Source organism: Sarcophilus harrisii, chromosome 2, assembly GCF_902635505.1.
Source record: "Sarcophilus harrisii chromosome 2, mSarHar1.11, whole genome shotgun sequence".
Taxonomy (NCBI): Eukaryota; Metazoa; Chordata; class Mammalia; order Dasyuromorphia; family Dasyuridae; genus Sarcophilus; species Sarcophilus harrisii.
The window spans coordinates 341,125,883-341,141,873 of NC_045427.1; the positions used below are offsets into that span (position 1 = coordinate 341,125,883).

A 15,991-nucleotide genomic window follows, 5' to 3' on the forward strand; every position below is an offset into this window, starting at 1 on the left:
TGACTGGCAATACAAAAGTTCAGCAAAAATAATTAAGTGTAAGAGTTATAAAGAATCCCTTTTCTTTCCTTCTCCTCCACATAAAAAATTAAGACTGTGTCTGGCCATTTTACAGGCAATATTTTTTACAAAATTCAGTGATTATCAATCACATGCAATTCTACAGTGACAACAAAAGTCTGATGTAGTTTGCACCCGACATTATTCTTTAAAAAAAAGTTTATTTGAATGGTGAGATAGATAGTTGTTACTCTGTATCCCTTTACTTCTAAATAAGGAATCTAAAAGAATAATTTAGTAATCTCCTTCTAATTTTGACTCTGATAGTCATAGGTCACTGATTCAAAAAAATTCTGGAGGAAGAGAAATGATGTCCTTCACCTGAAATCCAGTGTATTTTTATATCTGGTTCAAATGATCTAAAAATCTAATTCATATGACATTGGAGAATGCAAGATTGGATTGACAGAAGTAACAGAAAAGTTCTAAGAAAAAAAGTTATAAAATTATAAAGAAAAGAAAGACATACTGGGTGAATGACTGACTAATGCTTCCTACTGAAGCATCTTTTTAGAGAGAATGCTGTCATCCTACCACTGACTTATTACCAGATAGACTGTTGGATATTTATTTGCCCAAATGGGTCTTTCTGAATGAAATGAGAATCTATGAAAGTTGCTTGTCCATCCTAGGAAGTTTACAACATGTAACTTTAGAAGTGAAAAGAGTTAAATGCAAGGAAGGACTTCAAGAAAAAAATAAATTCTTATTACAGAAATTGCAAAATAAATTTTGTCATATATGCAATTCATCCATTTGGAAAGACCAGAAAAATCAGTCACTGGACAGAATTTTTTCCTCTAAGGAATTGATAATTCTTAATTTAAACAAAATGTGGTAAAAATAATGCTTCAAAAGCAAAGTTTTAAGAAATGACAACTATTAATGCTTCATTGCCTATTGCAGTCCTATGAGCAGCTTGCACACTGAAATTTCCAGCTTCTCCCTTTCTCTCTAGAGAAATAGTGGGATGTTCCCAGTTCTTAGCCATCAATATATTAGGTATTAAAGAAAGAGTTCACAATTCCATCTGCATGTAAAAATTGATTCACCAGGATAAAGGCAGATAAGTGAAATAGAACTAATATTTAATCAAACCCCAGTTTCCAGTTTCTTAATAAATTACTTTGTATTATAGCAAACTTTCAAATGGAAGAGGTGAAGTTACTGTATAATTATTTGAATAATCACTCAGTCAATATTTTCCCCATTTAACCTTCCTTAATGTCCCTGTTCCCACCTACAAAGTGACTCTCCAGTCACTACAAATTGGCCATAGCTAGGTGGTGCAATGGATAGAACACTAAAGTGAGGAGGATCTGAGTTCAAATCTGGTCTCAGGAACTCAATACTTCCTAGCTGTGTGACTTACTCCCAATTGGCTCAGCAAAAAAAAAAAAAAAAAAAAAGAACAAATTGACTCTCCTTTTCTGAATCTCTTTGGCTACTCTCTTTACTTCTCATGCACAATTTTTTCCCAAATTAAGTTATTTCTGTGCAAGCCTCATTTGTTATAAGAATGTAAGTATATTAAATACACAGAGTATGTTTTATTTTGCTTCATATTTCCAGGACTTAGTATATTGTTTTATATAAAAGGCATTAAATAAATAGGTGTCAAATTAAATTAAGAAAGAAGGGGACTTTTATTTCAAACAGCTAAACTCTGCATATACATAATACCTGTGCCAGCTTAGTTTTGCAAGAGTAGGGGGAAGGTGTAATGAAGAGCTATGCCTGGAGTTCTTATTATCTTACTATCTTACTAGAAACTTAACAAGAAGATTTAATTTTTGGCAAGTTGGCAGCAGAAGGGTACCTGTTGGTGTGTGAGTTGTTGTGCATGAACCAGCTCCGATTATTGTCCACATACATTGCCCAAGCCTTGTCATCTTTTCCTAACATCATATCCTTTATCACATCAATGCAAGCCACACCAAAAGCAGGATCTGGATGGTTGTCATAACGATCAACTGTTAGCTCCCAGTAGTGAACTCCCTTAGAGAAGCCAGTCTTCCCTAGCACAACCCGATCATCATAGCTATTGCAGGTCACAGTCAGGTTGTCATTGGAGAAGATAATATCAGAGTGTGCAGAGCCAGGATCAAATGCAAACCAGGCAACTGGGGAAAAAAAACATAAAGGGAATCTAGTTATCAAGACTGAACCACTGACTATAGTCTATTAAAAATTCCTAGGCAGGATAAGGACCTTTATGGACCTTTGTGGCTGTGTTGGAAGAAATTTGTCTAAGTGATAGCAACTTTCTTCTTATAAAATAAAAATCAAAGAACTAAATATTTATCTTAGCAAGGTATGTTTTAGAGAAAGGGTTTTCTTGCTCAGACTACACTCCCAAGTCAGTGATCAAGAAGTGGAGTGTCATCAATTATGGAAATAATGCTTTTTTTTTACTCGGCGAGTGTCAAAACAATACCACCAGAAGGAAAAAGGTGTTGAACTAAGGTGAATATATAAAGGAGAAAGTGAAAAGTCTAAAATATGGAACCTTACATGGTCAATAAAACTCTTGCAATAATTGATAATATCCAGTTGATCTTAGTTCTTAGTTCTATTGATAATTGAAAAATTGCTTCATAAAATCAGTATTTATGGCTTCCATTTTCATAAATAACTATGAATTGGCAATATAACTATGAATTCTTTCACAACATAATTTGACATAAAATAATTTATGGAAGTACTTGTCTTTTAAACATTAAGTGCAAGTGGTTGTGCTCCATGTTATAATTCTTAAATACTATGTTAAAAATAATATACTTTATGAAGATTTATTCACTATAAGAAACTCACATGCACTCAGATTTCTAAATTTTTAAAAATAGAACATAGGTTATTTCATATCTGTCATTATTTTTTAAATGTCAACTGTTGTCATTTCAAACATCATGAAGGAGAGAAACAAGAAGTAAAATTTCATTTATAAGAAAAATGCTATATTTTACAAGCATTTGCAATTATATTGGAGGATACTTTGTAACTTTAAAGCACTACACAAATTTCAGTTATTATTGTCATTCTTTCCTTTTGGTGGGACTAAATTAATCTGAGTATGAGAAAGAACATTATTGAAAATAGTCTTAGTAGAAAACCCATGCAAAGCATAGCTTTAGGGGTGGTTAATGTTATCCACAAATTTTATCAAAATAGTAGTCTGAATTAATGGATAAGAAAATTAGAAGGATTTAGACATTTATCTGATGAAGTATGAAAAAATAGAGCTAGATTTTTTTTTATAAGAGGAATTAAAAAATTGGGATAATGGAATCTTAAGTATGAGTAGTTAATTATTTTGAATTAAATTGTTTCCCTTTATTTTGTGAAGGAAACTGATGGACATAGCAAAAGTATAAATTAAAATAAAACTTAGTTATGATAAATATACTTGCCTAGTTGAGAATAAGGTGAGGATTGTGTCTCAAAATTGCATCCTATAAAAGAGATACTATGTTTATATATATATATATATATATATATATATATATATATATATATATGTATGTATTTAAAGATAAGAAAAAGTAACCAGTCTTAAAATTATTTGTATACAACAGTAAGTGCCATTCTGCATAAAGTTAATATATACTTGACTCATTCAAAACCAGAAACCTGCCCTTTCTCCACTTCCTACACCAGTTTACTACTTAGCTTTGTTCTATGAAATCCACGGTATAATTTTGCACTGAAAATCACATTATTTTTTAAGATCATTTGATAATCCTCTTTCAATTTTTTTGAAATGATCTAATGCAAAACCTCATTATTCCATCTTCTACCATTTTTTAATGATTTTCTATGTTAAGAAGCTGACTGTTTAATATAGGGGAAAAAGACATTATTTTGCATGAAATAGAAAAATTTTGTAGTTTACAACAATTCTATTTACAATATGGTTGTAATTCCACACTGTACAATTCAATTAGTTACACTAAATTACTTCTGCTGTGTTTTAGGTCTATGTTCAGTTTTACTAATATAATTATGTCTATACTATATATTCATTTATAGTATAGACATAATTATATTAGCAAATATATTCATTTATGCCTATATATGTATTATTTGAATAATAAGATATTTATTAATATTGACATCATTTTTAAAGTAGTTAAAGAAATGTTCTGAAAGCTTAATTCTTTTAAGATGTCAAAATTTTTTATACCTAGTCCCATAGAAATTTATGGTACAGAAGGATATCCATGAAATACAACTATCATAACTCAATCATGAATCATTGCACTGCCCTCCAGAAGAGATTACAATAAACCTTCCTAACTTTCCCATTCAACCTAAAATTTGGGATAATATTAGAAGAACCTTATAAATTTGGCTTTAATTGAAATTAAGAGAAAGGAAATCTAAAACTTTCCCATACCCACACAAAAAAGTAACAAAAATGTTTGTAATAACATTTTTGAAGGAAGATGTATTAAGGACTAAATTAATAGAAAGAATTACTGGAATATTTATAGTATTTTGCTCTCAACACAAACTTAAAAATTAAAAAGTCATTTTGTCATGTATAATGTACAAGGATAGGAGGTTCGATGGTTGAATTATGACTAGAATTTAAAGGATGTAACCTACTTTGGTTAATATTTTACTAGAATAAAATGGGAATAATGCATTCATTTGTATTTGTATTTCATGCCTAATTTCAGTTTGAAATTGCCTGGTTCAATCTGTGAATTAGGGTTCAGTAAATACAATAAAACTACACTTTTTTTCTAATTGAATTTTATAATTTAATTCTAATGGAATGTTTTTTCCTAACTGAGCTCCTTTTTTGCACTATTTCCTGCTGTAGCAGTTACATAGGCTGTATTCAGGACATTTTTTTGTGTTTGTTTTTAATTAATTATACTTACATGTGTTCATTTTTGAAAAATGTTCTAAAAGATATTTTATTAAAGATATTTTATTTTAAGTACAACATAAAAGAGTTGAAATTCAATAATATAACTATTATATTACTATTAAATATAATTGATTCAAATCACAGTACCCTTTATTCTTTTTCTACTTTTCTGCATCAAATTTTTCTTTTAGTGAGTTATATGTCTTTTCTGTACTCTCTTGCATAGCTTCTCTTTCCTTTCCCCATTTTTCTTCTAGTTCTCTTTTAAGGTTTTTAATAGTCTCTTCTAGGAGAGCCTTTTGTATTGGGGACCAACAATTGTCTAGAGACTGTCTGCTATTAGTCTCTTCGGGGTTGAAAAGCTGTTCTCTTTCTGAATAGAAACTATCAATTGTCCTTTTGATTTTCTTACTCATTTTGTTAAAGCCTGTAGGGTCTGCCTTCAAGGCCAGGAGGTTACCAGCTTCCTCTGCAGAGCAGTGAAACATGTATGGATGGGTAGTTGTCCTGCTAGCTGGCTGCAAAAAGCAGTGAGGTACTGGAGTGCTCTGGGAAAGAATCCCCCACCCAGAAGTAACTCAGGCCTGCAGGGTAGAGCTGGGAAAGTGCCCTGCAAAGAACCCTAGCTGTGTGAGATAACAACTGCCCTGGGGCTAGACACTGAGCAGTGAGAGTTTCACTAACCCAAGCCAAATCCCACTCTGGGGCTGTGGGTATTAGCAGTTGAGCAGTGAATGGACTAGCAGGGATGGGAAGTGTCTCTGCCCTGGGAAGCACAGTCCTGCTGGGGAAGTTCTATTGCCCCAGGCTGAGCCCCACACTGTGCCGATTAGAGGCTGCCCAGGCTGTGTCCCCCTGCCTTGCCGGTTTGTAACTGCCCCCACAAAAGCCCTGAACTGCAGGATGTGGCTGCAGGGCTGAGTTTCAGTCTTCCTGAGTCACTTCCGGATTTGAGTAGTTACAGCCAGATCTTGTTAGGTTCTGGCGGTTTTTAAGAGTCCCCTCTGTTTTAGGCTTTAATTTTTCTGCCAGTTTACTGCTTTGTAATCAAGGCAGGGCAGTTATCCTATAGCAGAATCATCTCTATAACTTCTCTAGCCACAGAGATCACCCCGCCCTGGTCTGCTCAGGACGCTAGTCTCTGGCTGCCTGTGCTATAGCATCTGTTCCTGGCCCCTCAGGACAAACCTTTCCTGGCGATCTTCCAGATTGACTTCAGCTGGTAAGTTGTATGCTTCTGATCTTCATGAATTTAAGTAGTGAAAAGCTATTTCTGAGGCTGGATTAAATAGTTGGTTATGAGGGGAATGAGAGGAGCTTAGAAAGTCAGGTGTGCCTTCTCCGCCATCTTGGCCAGTACCCTTTATTCTTAAGACATATATATATATATATATATATATATATATATATATATATATATATATATATATATATATATATATATTGTAATAACTGATATTTTGTTACATCAGACACATGAAAAAAATTAAGTAACAAAGCATGTTTTAAATCATACAAACAGAAACATAAAAGGGAAAAAAAGACTTAATAGAGCATGAAGTCCTTGCATATGTTTTGGATTGATATGGCATGATTTCCCTCACTTGCCTATATGGATGAAGAAAAAAAGGAAAAATATTTGGAAATGTGCAATGTATAAAAATGTACATCAATGATTAGAAAATAGCTCTGAAGAAATTAAATAGCATAGCTTGCACAAGTTTTCTAAATTCTAATTATGAAACTGATCCTAGAAAAGTAAAAATCTGTATTTAGTGTAATTACTGCTAAAATGAACTTAAATATGCCATAACTTCCTTCATGGCAAGTGAAGCAAAGGGCAGCTAGATTATCAGACCTTGTGGATTTTAATTACTTAATTATTTTATCTTGTGCTGTTATAGGTCCTTCTTTTAATTGTCAAGCAAGCATCCAGTGTTTTCAAATTTTAGCTCTTTTCTCTCTAATTTCCAGGATATAGTTTGCTGGTACCTCTTAAGTCTATGTTTAATAGGCTTTTTTTAGACAGATGTGTTGATCTATTGTCAGACACAAATGGCTTCTTGGATTCAGCAGTTGTTCACTTTTAAAATGTTGTACTGGCCTTTTTATAGAAGAGGATTGTGTTAGTGTTATATCATGGTATGTGATGACAAGATTCATGACAGTGTTAACAAAAAGAGATAATTTTTGAATAAAAAATTGTGAATGTAAAAAAAGGAATAATTTTTACTGATATGGAGAGCTTACTTATCAATGTCATTATACATGAAAAGCAACACAAATGGTTTGTTATATCACATAGACACAACACAAAGCTTCATTATCCAAATCCTTTTTACCCTAAAAGCAGGCCACAAACATAGAGAATAATTACTCCTTTATATATATATATTATAAAGTGTGTGCTTGTATGTGTGTGTGTGTGTGTGTGTGTGTGTACATGAATGTCAAGAACAAAACAATTTCTGAAAAGTCTTAAAAAGGCCCAAAGATTAAGAGGAAATGTCATATGTTTTCAGCTCACCTGATACATTCAGAGACTGTAAAGAAGAATGCAGACTCAGCTGGTGGGATGAAGATAGCATATCAAAGCAGGATCTTCCAGAAAAGCTGGGTTGTAGATTAAGGGTTGATGAGAAAGGACCCATCCTACGGAGCTGTAATCTTTCTGAAGGTGATGGAAAAGCCAGAGTCCGTTCTTCAGAATCTGTGTCTAAATGTCAATCAATGCAAACTAGATATCAGTAATCTGTCACCTATTTGCACACTTTTACCAAAGTCTTACCAATTACACTAGCACAAAGCCTGAGCCCAAGGGGAAGACTGTTACATGTCCCCACTTAAAGAAAATGGGGTATGAAGGAAGGAATAAAGTAGAGATCTCTTACAAGACCAGAGTAAGACAGAGACAGAGACACAGAAAGATGGAGAGATATACATAGATGTAAGTGTATCCTTGCTCTTTCTTTCCTCTGTATTCAAATAGTTTGATATTTATTCTTCCAAAATATGTTAATGAAACAAGAAGTACATTCCCTTTTTGCCACTAAATATTATGAATGTTGATATTTATTCTTGAAAGTAAATTTTATTAGGTGATACCAAAAAGGCTATTAAAGAATTAGCCTAAGTGATTGGCAAATTTATACCTAGACCACAAAATCTTTGTAGAAATTTTTGCATGAGTGATGATGATAATTAGGATTAATCTTCACAACAATGATTTTCCTTTTTCTTCTTAAAATGATATTACACTTAAGAAATGTTTCAAGTTGCTGCTGTTTTCTTTGAAACAGGCAGCAAGATACTCTCAAGGCTTTGGTTTTTGTATGGGAAGACTGATATAAAACTCAAGTGGCTTAGGGAAGAAAACAGTGAACTGGTCTACTGTTTAGTAAAGAAAACTAGATTCTTCTCTTGTCCTATGAAGTTATGTTTAGATCCTGAAAATCTCAACTAACCTCTTTATAACTATAAAAATAAGTTGGGAGCCAAGTGGCAGAGGACACATGCTTTATTCTGAGCTCCCTTCTACCCTCATTTATAGATTCAGTAATTCAGCCTCTGGTATAGTGCTTGACTGGTAGAATCCATGAATATTGGGAGTACAACAAATTACCAGCCAAAGATAATCTGGAAGATTGCCAGAAAAGGTCTGTCTTAGCGGATGAAGGCCAACATAGGTAGGAAGGAAGAACATGGAGGCTAATGCACAGGGCAGAGTGTGGTCTCCGTGGGTAGAGAATTTGCAGGGAGAATCCTACTACAGATTGGCTGCTCTGCTTGGTTGCAAAGCAATAGATCAGCAGAAAAGTTACACAAAAGCCAAAGATAGAGTGTACTCCCAAAATGAGAGAGTTTAACAGAACTTGGCCACACCCACCCAGCACCAGGAGTGACAGACCACAGGCAGCCACATTCCACAGTCCAGGACTCTGCCCAGGGCAGTCACACTTCTGCTGCTCAGCTGCTGATCCCAGGGCAGCTGCTGTTCTTCAGTCACACTTCTGTATGGGGGGGAAGAGGGCTCTGCCCAGGGAAGTAACACTTCTGCCACAGCAGGGCTCCTTCCAGGGCAGTGGCACTTCTGCAGTGAGGCCACTTATCGCAGCCTATTCACAGGACAGCTACTGTCCCTCATTGTCTGTCCCTGTTCTGTACAAGAAGCTGAGAACCTCTATGCACTGAAGGCAAACCCCAAGTTTACCCTACTAGAAAGCTTGTACTTACATGATAATACATAATCATATAATAAGCTCATAGCTATATGATGAAACCTAATGACCCACCAAACCCATGCTTACCACATAGTAATCCTAGCCCATGGCCACTAACAGGAGCCCTATCTGCGCTCCTCCTTACTTCAGGAATAATTATATGATTTCACTTCCACTCCACACTACTTCTCTTCATAGGGCTTTTTAAAAAATGAATAAAAAAGCAAAGCAAGCTTTAACTATAGATAGCTTCTGTACAGAAAGAGAGCAGATTTACAACCTTGTGGAGACTAATAGTCTCCAGACAAAAACCCCAAAGGGGGATATAACCTGATCCCCATCACACAAGGCTCTCCTAGAAGAAATTATTAAAGATCTTAAAAGAGAGCTAGAAGAAAAATGGGGAAAGGAAAGAGACACTTTGCAAGAAAGTATAAAAAAGGCATATAACTCATTAAAAGAAAGATTTGAGAAAGTGGAAAAAGAACTTCCTGAAATGTGAATTGGAAAAGGTAAAGAACTCCTGGGGAAGCAGAATTTATGAAATGAAAAAGATAAAGAACTTCCAGGAAAGTAGGATTTGTAAATTGGAAAAAGAAAATAATTAAAAAACAAAATTAGTGAAATGGAAAAAAATTGCATAGGACAAAACAACTCATTTAAAAACTCAATTGGACATATACAAAAAGAAGTAAAAAAGTTAATGAAGAAAATAATTCATTAAAAATCAGAACTGAACAAATAGAAATGAATGATTCATTGAGACATCAAGAATCAGTCAAGCAAAAGTGAAATGAGAAGGAACAGGAGATCATCATATACTTCAGCAACAATACTATATGATGATCAATTCTGATGGACATGGCCCTCTTCAGCAATGAGATGAACCAAATCAGTTCCAATAGAGCAGTAATGAATTGAACCAGCTACACCCAGTGAAAGAACTCTAGGAGTTGACTATGAACCACTACATAGAATTCCCAATACCTCTATTTTTGTTCATCTGCATTTTTCATTTCCTTCACACTATTTCAAAGTCCAATTCTTTTTGTACAGCAAAATACTTGTTTGGACATGTATACATATATTGTATTTAACTTTTACTGTAACATATTTAACATGTATTGGTCAATCTGCCATCTAGGGGAAGGTGTGGGGGGAAGGATGGGAAAAGTTGGAACAAAAGATTTTGCAATTGTCAATGCTGAAAAATTACCCATGCATATATCTTGTAAATAAAAAGCTATAATAAAAAATACATAAACCAAAAAAAAAATAGAAAAAAATGTTAAATTCTACTTGGAAAAACCACAGACCTGAAAAATAGATCAAGGAGAGATAATCTGAGGATTATTGCACTTCCTGAAAATTATGATTAAAAAAAAGGAGCCTACACACTATTTTACAGGAAATCATTAAAGAGAACTGCCCAGATGTAATAGAATCAGAAGGTAAAATAGGATTGAAAGAATTCACCAAATACCTTCTGAAAGAGACCCCAAAATAAAAACTTCAAGGAATATTGTGGCTTAATTTCAGAATTATTAGACTAAGGAAAAAATATTACAAGCAGCCAGAAAAAAAAAAAAACAATTCAAATACTGAGGAGCCATAATAAGTATCACTCAGGATCTAGCAGCTTCCACATTAAAGGATCAAAAAGCCTGGAATCTGATACTCCAAAAGGCAAAAGAACTGGGAATGCAGCAAAGAATAAACTACTCAGCTAAGTTAAGCATTTTCTTCCAGGGATGGACATTCAATGAAACAGGTGAATTCCATTAATTCTTAATGGGAAAAAAAAACAGAGCTAAACAAACAAAAAAAAAATTAACCTCCAAATACAGGTTTCAAGAGAAGCATAAAAGATAAAAAAGAACTCTTGAGAACTGTATTTCTATTATGGGCATGCATAAAGAGTGTGCATATAATTTGATTTTACTGTTATAATATTTAAAAAGGGAAGTAGAAGTAGAAAGGGCATTGTATCATAAAAAGGGAAAAGGGGAGATAAAAAGCGGGAAATTACATGCCACAAAGAGGCAAAGGAAACCTCATATCTGGTAGAATTAAGAGAGGGGGAGAAACACTGTGTGAATCTTACTCTCATTAGATTTAGCTCAAAGAGAAAATATTAGACATATTTAGTTTACAAAGAAACTTCTCTCACCTCATTAAAAAGTGGTAGAAGAAAAGGGGAAAGAAAAAGAGTAAACTAAATAGAAGGGAATACAGAAAAAATAAGGGAAAGATATAAGAAACAGGGAGGGACTCAAAAGGGGTAGGAGGGATTCTAAAGAGGGAGAGCTGCATGAGGCAAGTAGTTCCCATAAGTTTAATACTGGGAAGGAGGATAAGGGGGGGAAAGAAAAAAGTATAATCTTGGTGATAAGATGTCAGGAAATACGGAATTAGTAGTTTTAACCGTAAATGGGAATGGGATGAACTCTCCCATAAAGCAGAGGCAGATAGCAGACAGGATCAAAAGCCAGAACCCTGCAATATTTTGTTTACAGAAAACACATTTAAAGCAGGGTGCTACATACAGAGTGAAAATTAAAGGCTGGAGCAGAATCTATTATGCTTCATGTGAAGTAAAAAAAGCAGGGGTAGCCATCCTTATCTCAGATTAAGTAAAAGCAAAAAAATGATCTAATTAAAAGAGATAAGGAAGGAAACAGTATCTTGTTAAAGGGTAGCACAGACAATGAAGCAACAGCAATACTAAACATATATGTACCAAGTGGTATAGCATCTAAATTCCTAAAGGAGAAGTTAAGAGAGTTGCAAGAAGAAATAGACAGTAAAACTATAATAGTGGGAGATCTTGTACTCTCAGAATCAGATAAATCAACCCACAAAACAAATTAGAAAGAAGTTAAAGAGGTAAATAGAATATTAGAAAAGTTAGGTATGATAGATTTTTGGAGAAAACTGGATGGTGACAGAAAGGAGTACACTCTCAGCAGTTCATGGAACCTATACAAAAACTGACCATATATTAAGACATAAAGACCTCAAAATTAAATGCAGAAAGGCAGAAATAGTTAAATGCATTCTTTTCAGATCATGATGCAATAAAAACTACATTCAACAAAAAAGTTAGGGGTAAATAGACCAAAAAGTAATTGGAAACGAAATAATCTCATCCTAAAGAATGAAAGGGTGAAACAGTAAATAATAGATACAATTAATAATTTGACCCAAGAAAATGACAACAATGAGACATCATACCAAAATTTGTGGGATGCAGCCAAAATGGTAATAAGGGGAAAATTTGTATCTCTAGAAGCTTACCTGAATAAAACAGAGAAAGAGAAGATCAGTGAATTGGGCTTGCAACTTAAAAAAACTAGAAAAAGAGCAAATTAACCCCCCCCCCAATCAAATACTAAACTTAAAATTCTAAAATTAAAAGGAGAAATTAATAAAATTGAAAGTAAAAAAACTATTGAATTAATAAATAAAACTAAGAGTTAGTTTTATGAAAAAACTAACAAAATAGATAAACCCTTGGTAAATTCGATTAGAAAAAGGAAAGAGAAAAATCAAATTCTTAGTCTTAAAAATGAAAAGGGAGATCTTTCACCAATGAAGAAGAAACTAGAGCAATAATTAGGAGTTAATTTGCCCAACTTTATGCTAATAAATTTGATAACCTAAGTGAAATGTATGACTACCTTCAAAAATATAGGCTGCCCAGATTAACAGAGGAGGAAGTAAATTGCTTAAATAGTCCCATTTTAGAAAAAGAAATGGAAATAGAATAAGCTATTAATCAACTCCCTAAGAAAAAATCCCTAGGAAAGGTGGATTTACATTTGAATTGTACCAAACATTTAAAGAACAATTAACTCCAATGTTATATAAACTATTTGAAAAAATAGGGAATGAAGGAGTCCTACCAAATTCCTTTTATGACATAGACAAGGTACCTAAACCACGTAGGTTGAAAACAGAGAAAGAAAATTATAGACCAATCTCCCTATTGAGTATCGATGCTAAAATCTTAAATAAAATATTAGCAAAAAGATTACAGAAAATCATCCCCAGGATAATACACCATGGCTAAGTAGGATTTATACTAGGAATGCACGGCTGGTTCACTATTAGGAAAACTATTAGCATAATTTACTATATCAATAACCAAATTAACAAAAACCATATGATTATCTCAATAGATGCAGAAAAAGCATTTGATAAAATCCAACATCCATTCCTATTAAAATCACTTGAGAGAACAGGAATAAATGGACTTTTCCTTAAAATAGTAGCATCTATTTAAAACCAACAGTAAGCATCATATGTAATGGGAATAAATTGGAACCATTCCCAATTATATCAGGAGTGAAACAAGGTTGTCCACCATCACCATTACTATTCAATATTGTATTAGAAATGCTAGCTTTGGCAATAAGAGCTGAGAAAGAAATTAAAGGAATTAGAGTAGGTAATGAGGAAACCAAATTATCACTCTTTGCTGATGATATGACGGTATACTTAGAGAATCCCAGAGATTCTACTAACAAGCTATTAGAAATAATCCACACCTTTATCAAAGTTGCAGGATACAAAACCCACATAAATCATCAGCATTCTTATATATCACTAAGAAAATCCAACAGTTAGAGATACAAAGAGAAATTCCATTTAAAGTAACTGTCGATAGTATAAAATATTTGGGAATCTATCTGCCAAAGGAAAGTCAGGAATTATATAAGCAAAACAACAAAACACTTTCCACACAAAATTCCACAAGAATTTCAAAGGAATTAATGAAGAGAAAAGCAAATGAATGTGGCCTAGTTTTACCAGATTTAAAATTATATTATAAGGCAACAATCATCAAAACCATTTGGTACTGGCTAAGAAACAGACTAATTGATCAGTAATTAGGTTAGGCTCACAGGACAAAATAGCCAATGACTATAACAATCTAATATTTGACAAACTCTTCCTGACAAAAGTCAGGAACTATATGAGCAAAACTACAAAATGCTTTCCATTCAAATAAAGTAAGATATAATCAATTGGAAAAATATTAAGTGCTCTTGGATAGGTGAAGCAAACATAACAAAGATGACAATACTACCCAAACTAATTTATTTATTTAGTGCTATACCAATCAGATTCCCAAAAAACTATTTTAATGACCTAGAAAAAAATAACAACAAAATTCATCTGGAAGAACAGAAGATCAGGACTTTCAAGGGAACTAATGAAAAAAAATCAAATGAAGGTGACCTAGCTGTACCAGATCTACAACTATATTATAAGGCAGCAGTCACCAAAACCAGTTGATCAGTAATTAGGTTCACAGGACGGAATAGTCAATAACTTTAATAATTGAGTGTTTTACAAACTCAAAGACCCCAGTTTTTGGGATAAGAATTCACTGTTTGACACAAGCTGCTGGGAGAATTGAAGATCAGCATGCCAGAAACTAGGCATTGACCCACACTTAACACCGTACAGCAAGATAAGGTCAAAATGGATTCATGATCTAGGCATAAAGAATGAGATTATAAATAAATTAGAAGAAAATAGAATAGTTTCCCTCTCAGACCTGTGGAGGAGGAAGGAATTTCTGCCCAAAGAAGAACTAGAGATCATTATTGATCACAAAATAGAAAATTTTGATTATATCAAATTGAAAAGTTTTTGTACAAACAAAATTAATGCAGACAAAATTAGAAGGGAAGCAATAAACTGGGAAAACATTTTTACAGCCAAAGATTCTGATAAAGGCCTCATTTGCAAAATATATGGAGACTTGACTTTATAAGAAATCAAGCCATTCTCCAGTTGATAAGTGGTCAAAGGATATGAACAGACAATTTTCAGATGAAGAAATAGAAAACTATTTCTAATCATATGAAAAGATACTCCAAATCCTTATTAATCAGAGAAATGCAAATTAAGACAACTCTTAGATACCATTATATACCTCTCAGAATGGCTAGGATGATAGGAAAAGATAATATTGAATGTTGGAGGGGATGTGGGAAAACTGGGAGACTGATTGTTGGTGGAATTGTGAATGCATCTAACCATTCTGAAGAGCAATTTGGAGCTATGCTCAATAGTTATCAAACTGTACATACCCTTTGACCCAGCAGTTTTACTACTGGGCTTATTATATCCCAAAGAAATCTTAAAAAAGGGAAAGGGACCTGTATGTGCAAAAATGTTTTTGGCAACCCTCTTTGTAGTGGCTAGAAACTGGAAACTACCATCATTTGGAGAATGGCTGAATAAATTGTGGTATATGAATGTTATGGAATATTATTGTTCTGTAAGAAATGACCAACAGGATGATTTCAGAGAGGCCTGGAGAGACTTATATGAACTGATGCTGAATGAAAAGAGCAGGACCAAAAGATCATTATATACTTCAACAACAATACCATATGATGATCAATTCTGATGTATGTGACTCTCTTCAACAATGAGATGAGCCAAATAAGTTCCATTTGTTCAATAATGAACAGAACCAGCTACATCCAGCAAAAGATCTCTTGAAAATGGGTGTGAAACACTACATAGCATTTCAATCCCTCTGTTTTTGTTCACTTGCATTTTTGATTTCCTTCACAGGTTACTTGTTCATTATTTCAAAATCTGATTCTTCTTGCACAACAAAATAACTGTATGTATATATATGTTTTTATATATACATATATTGTATTTAATATATACTTTAACATATTTTATGAAAATAAGAAATGACTAGCAGGATGATTTCCAGGCCTGGAGAGACTTACATCAATTGATGCAAAGTACAATGAGCAGGACTAGGAGATCATTATATATTTCAACAACAATATTATAA

General features: G+C 33.5%; 1 protein-coding gene across 2 annotated transcripts in view; it reads right to left on the reverse strand.

Moving 5' to 3' along the window:
• Positions 1-15,991, reverse strand: part of TRIM9 (tripartite motif containing 9) — a 209,761-nt gene that overhangs the window by 6,056 nt on the left and 187,714 nt on the right. The window contains exons 8-10 of one of the 2 annotated variants that reach the window (XM_031952991.1): positions 7,467-7,655; positions 3,471-3,512; positions 1,880-2,222 (exon numbers count right to left, since the gene is read on the reverse strand). In XM_031952991.1, coding sequence (XP_031808851.1) covers positions 1,880-2,222; positions 3,471-3,512; positions 7,467-7,655 — 574 coding nt within the window. The remainder of the gene's footprint in view (positions 1-1,879; positions 2,223-3,470; positions 3,513-7,466; positions 7,656-15,991) is intronic. The other variant, XM_031952990.1, reaches the window with a different exon arrangement.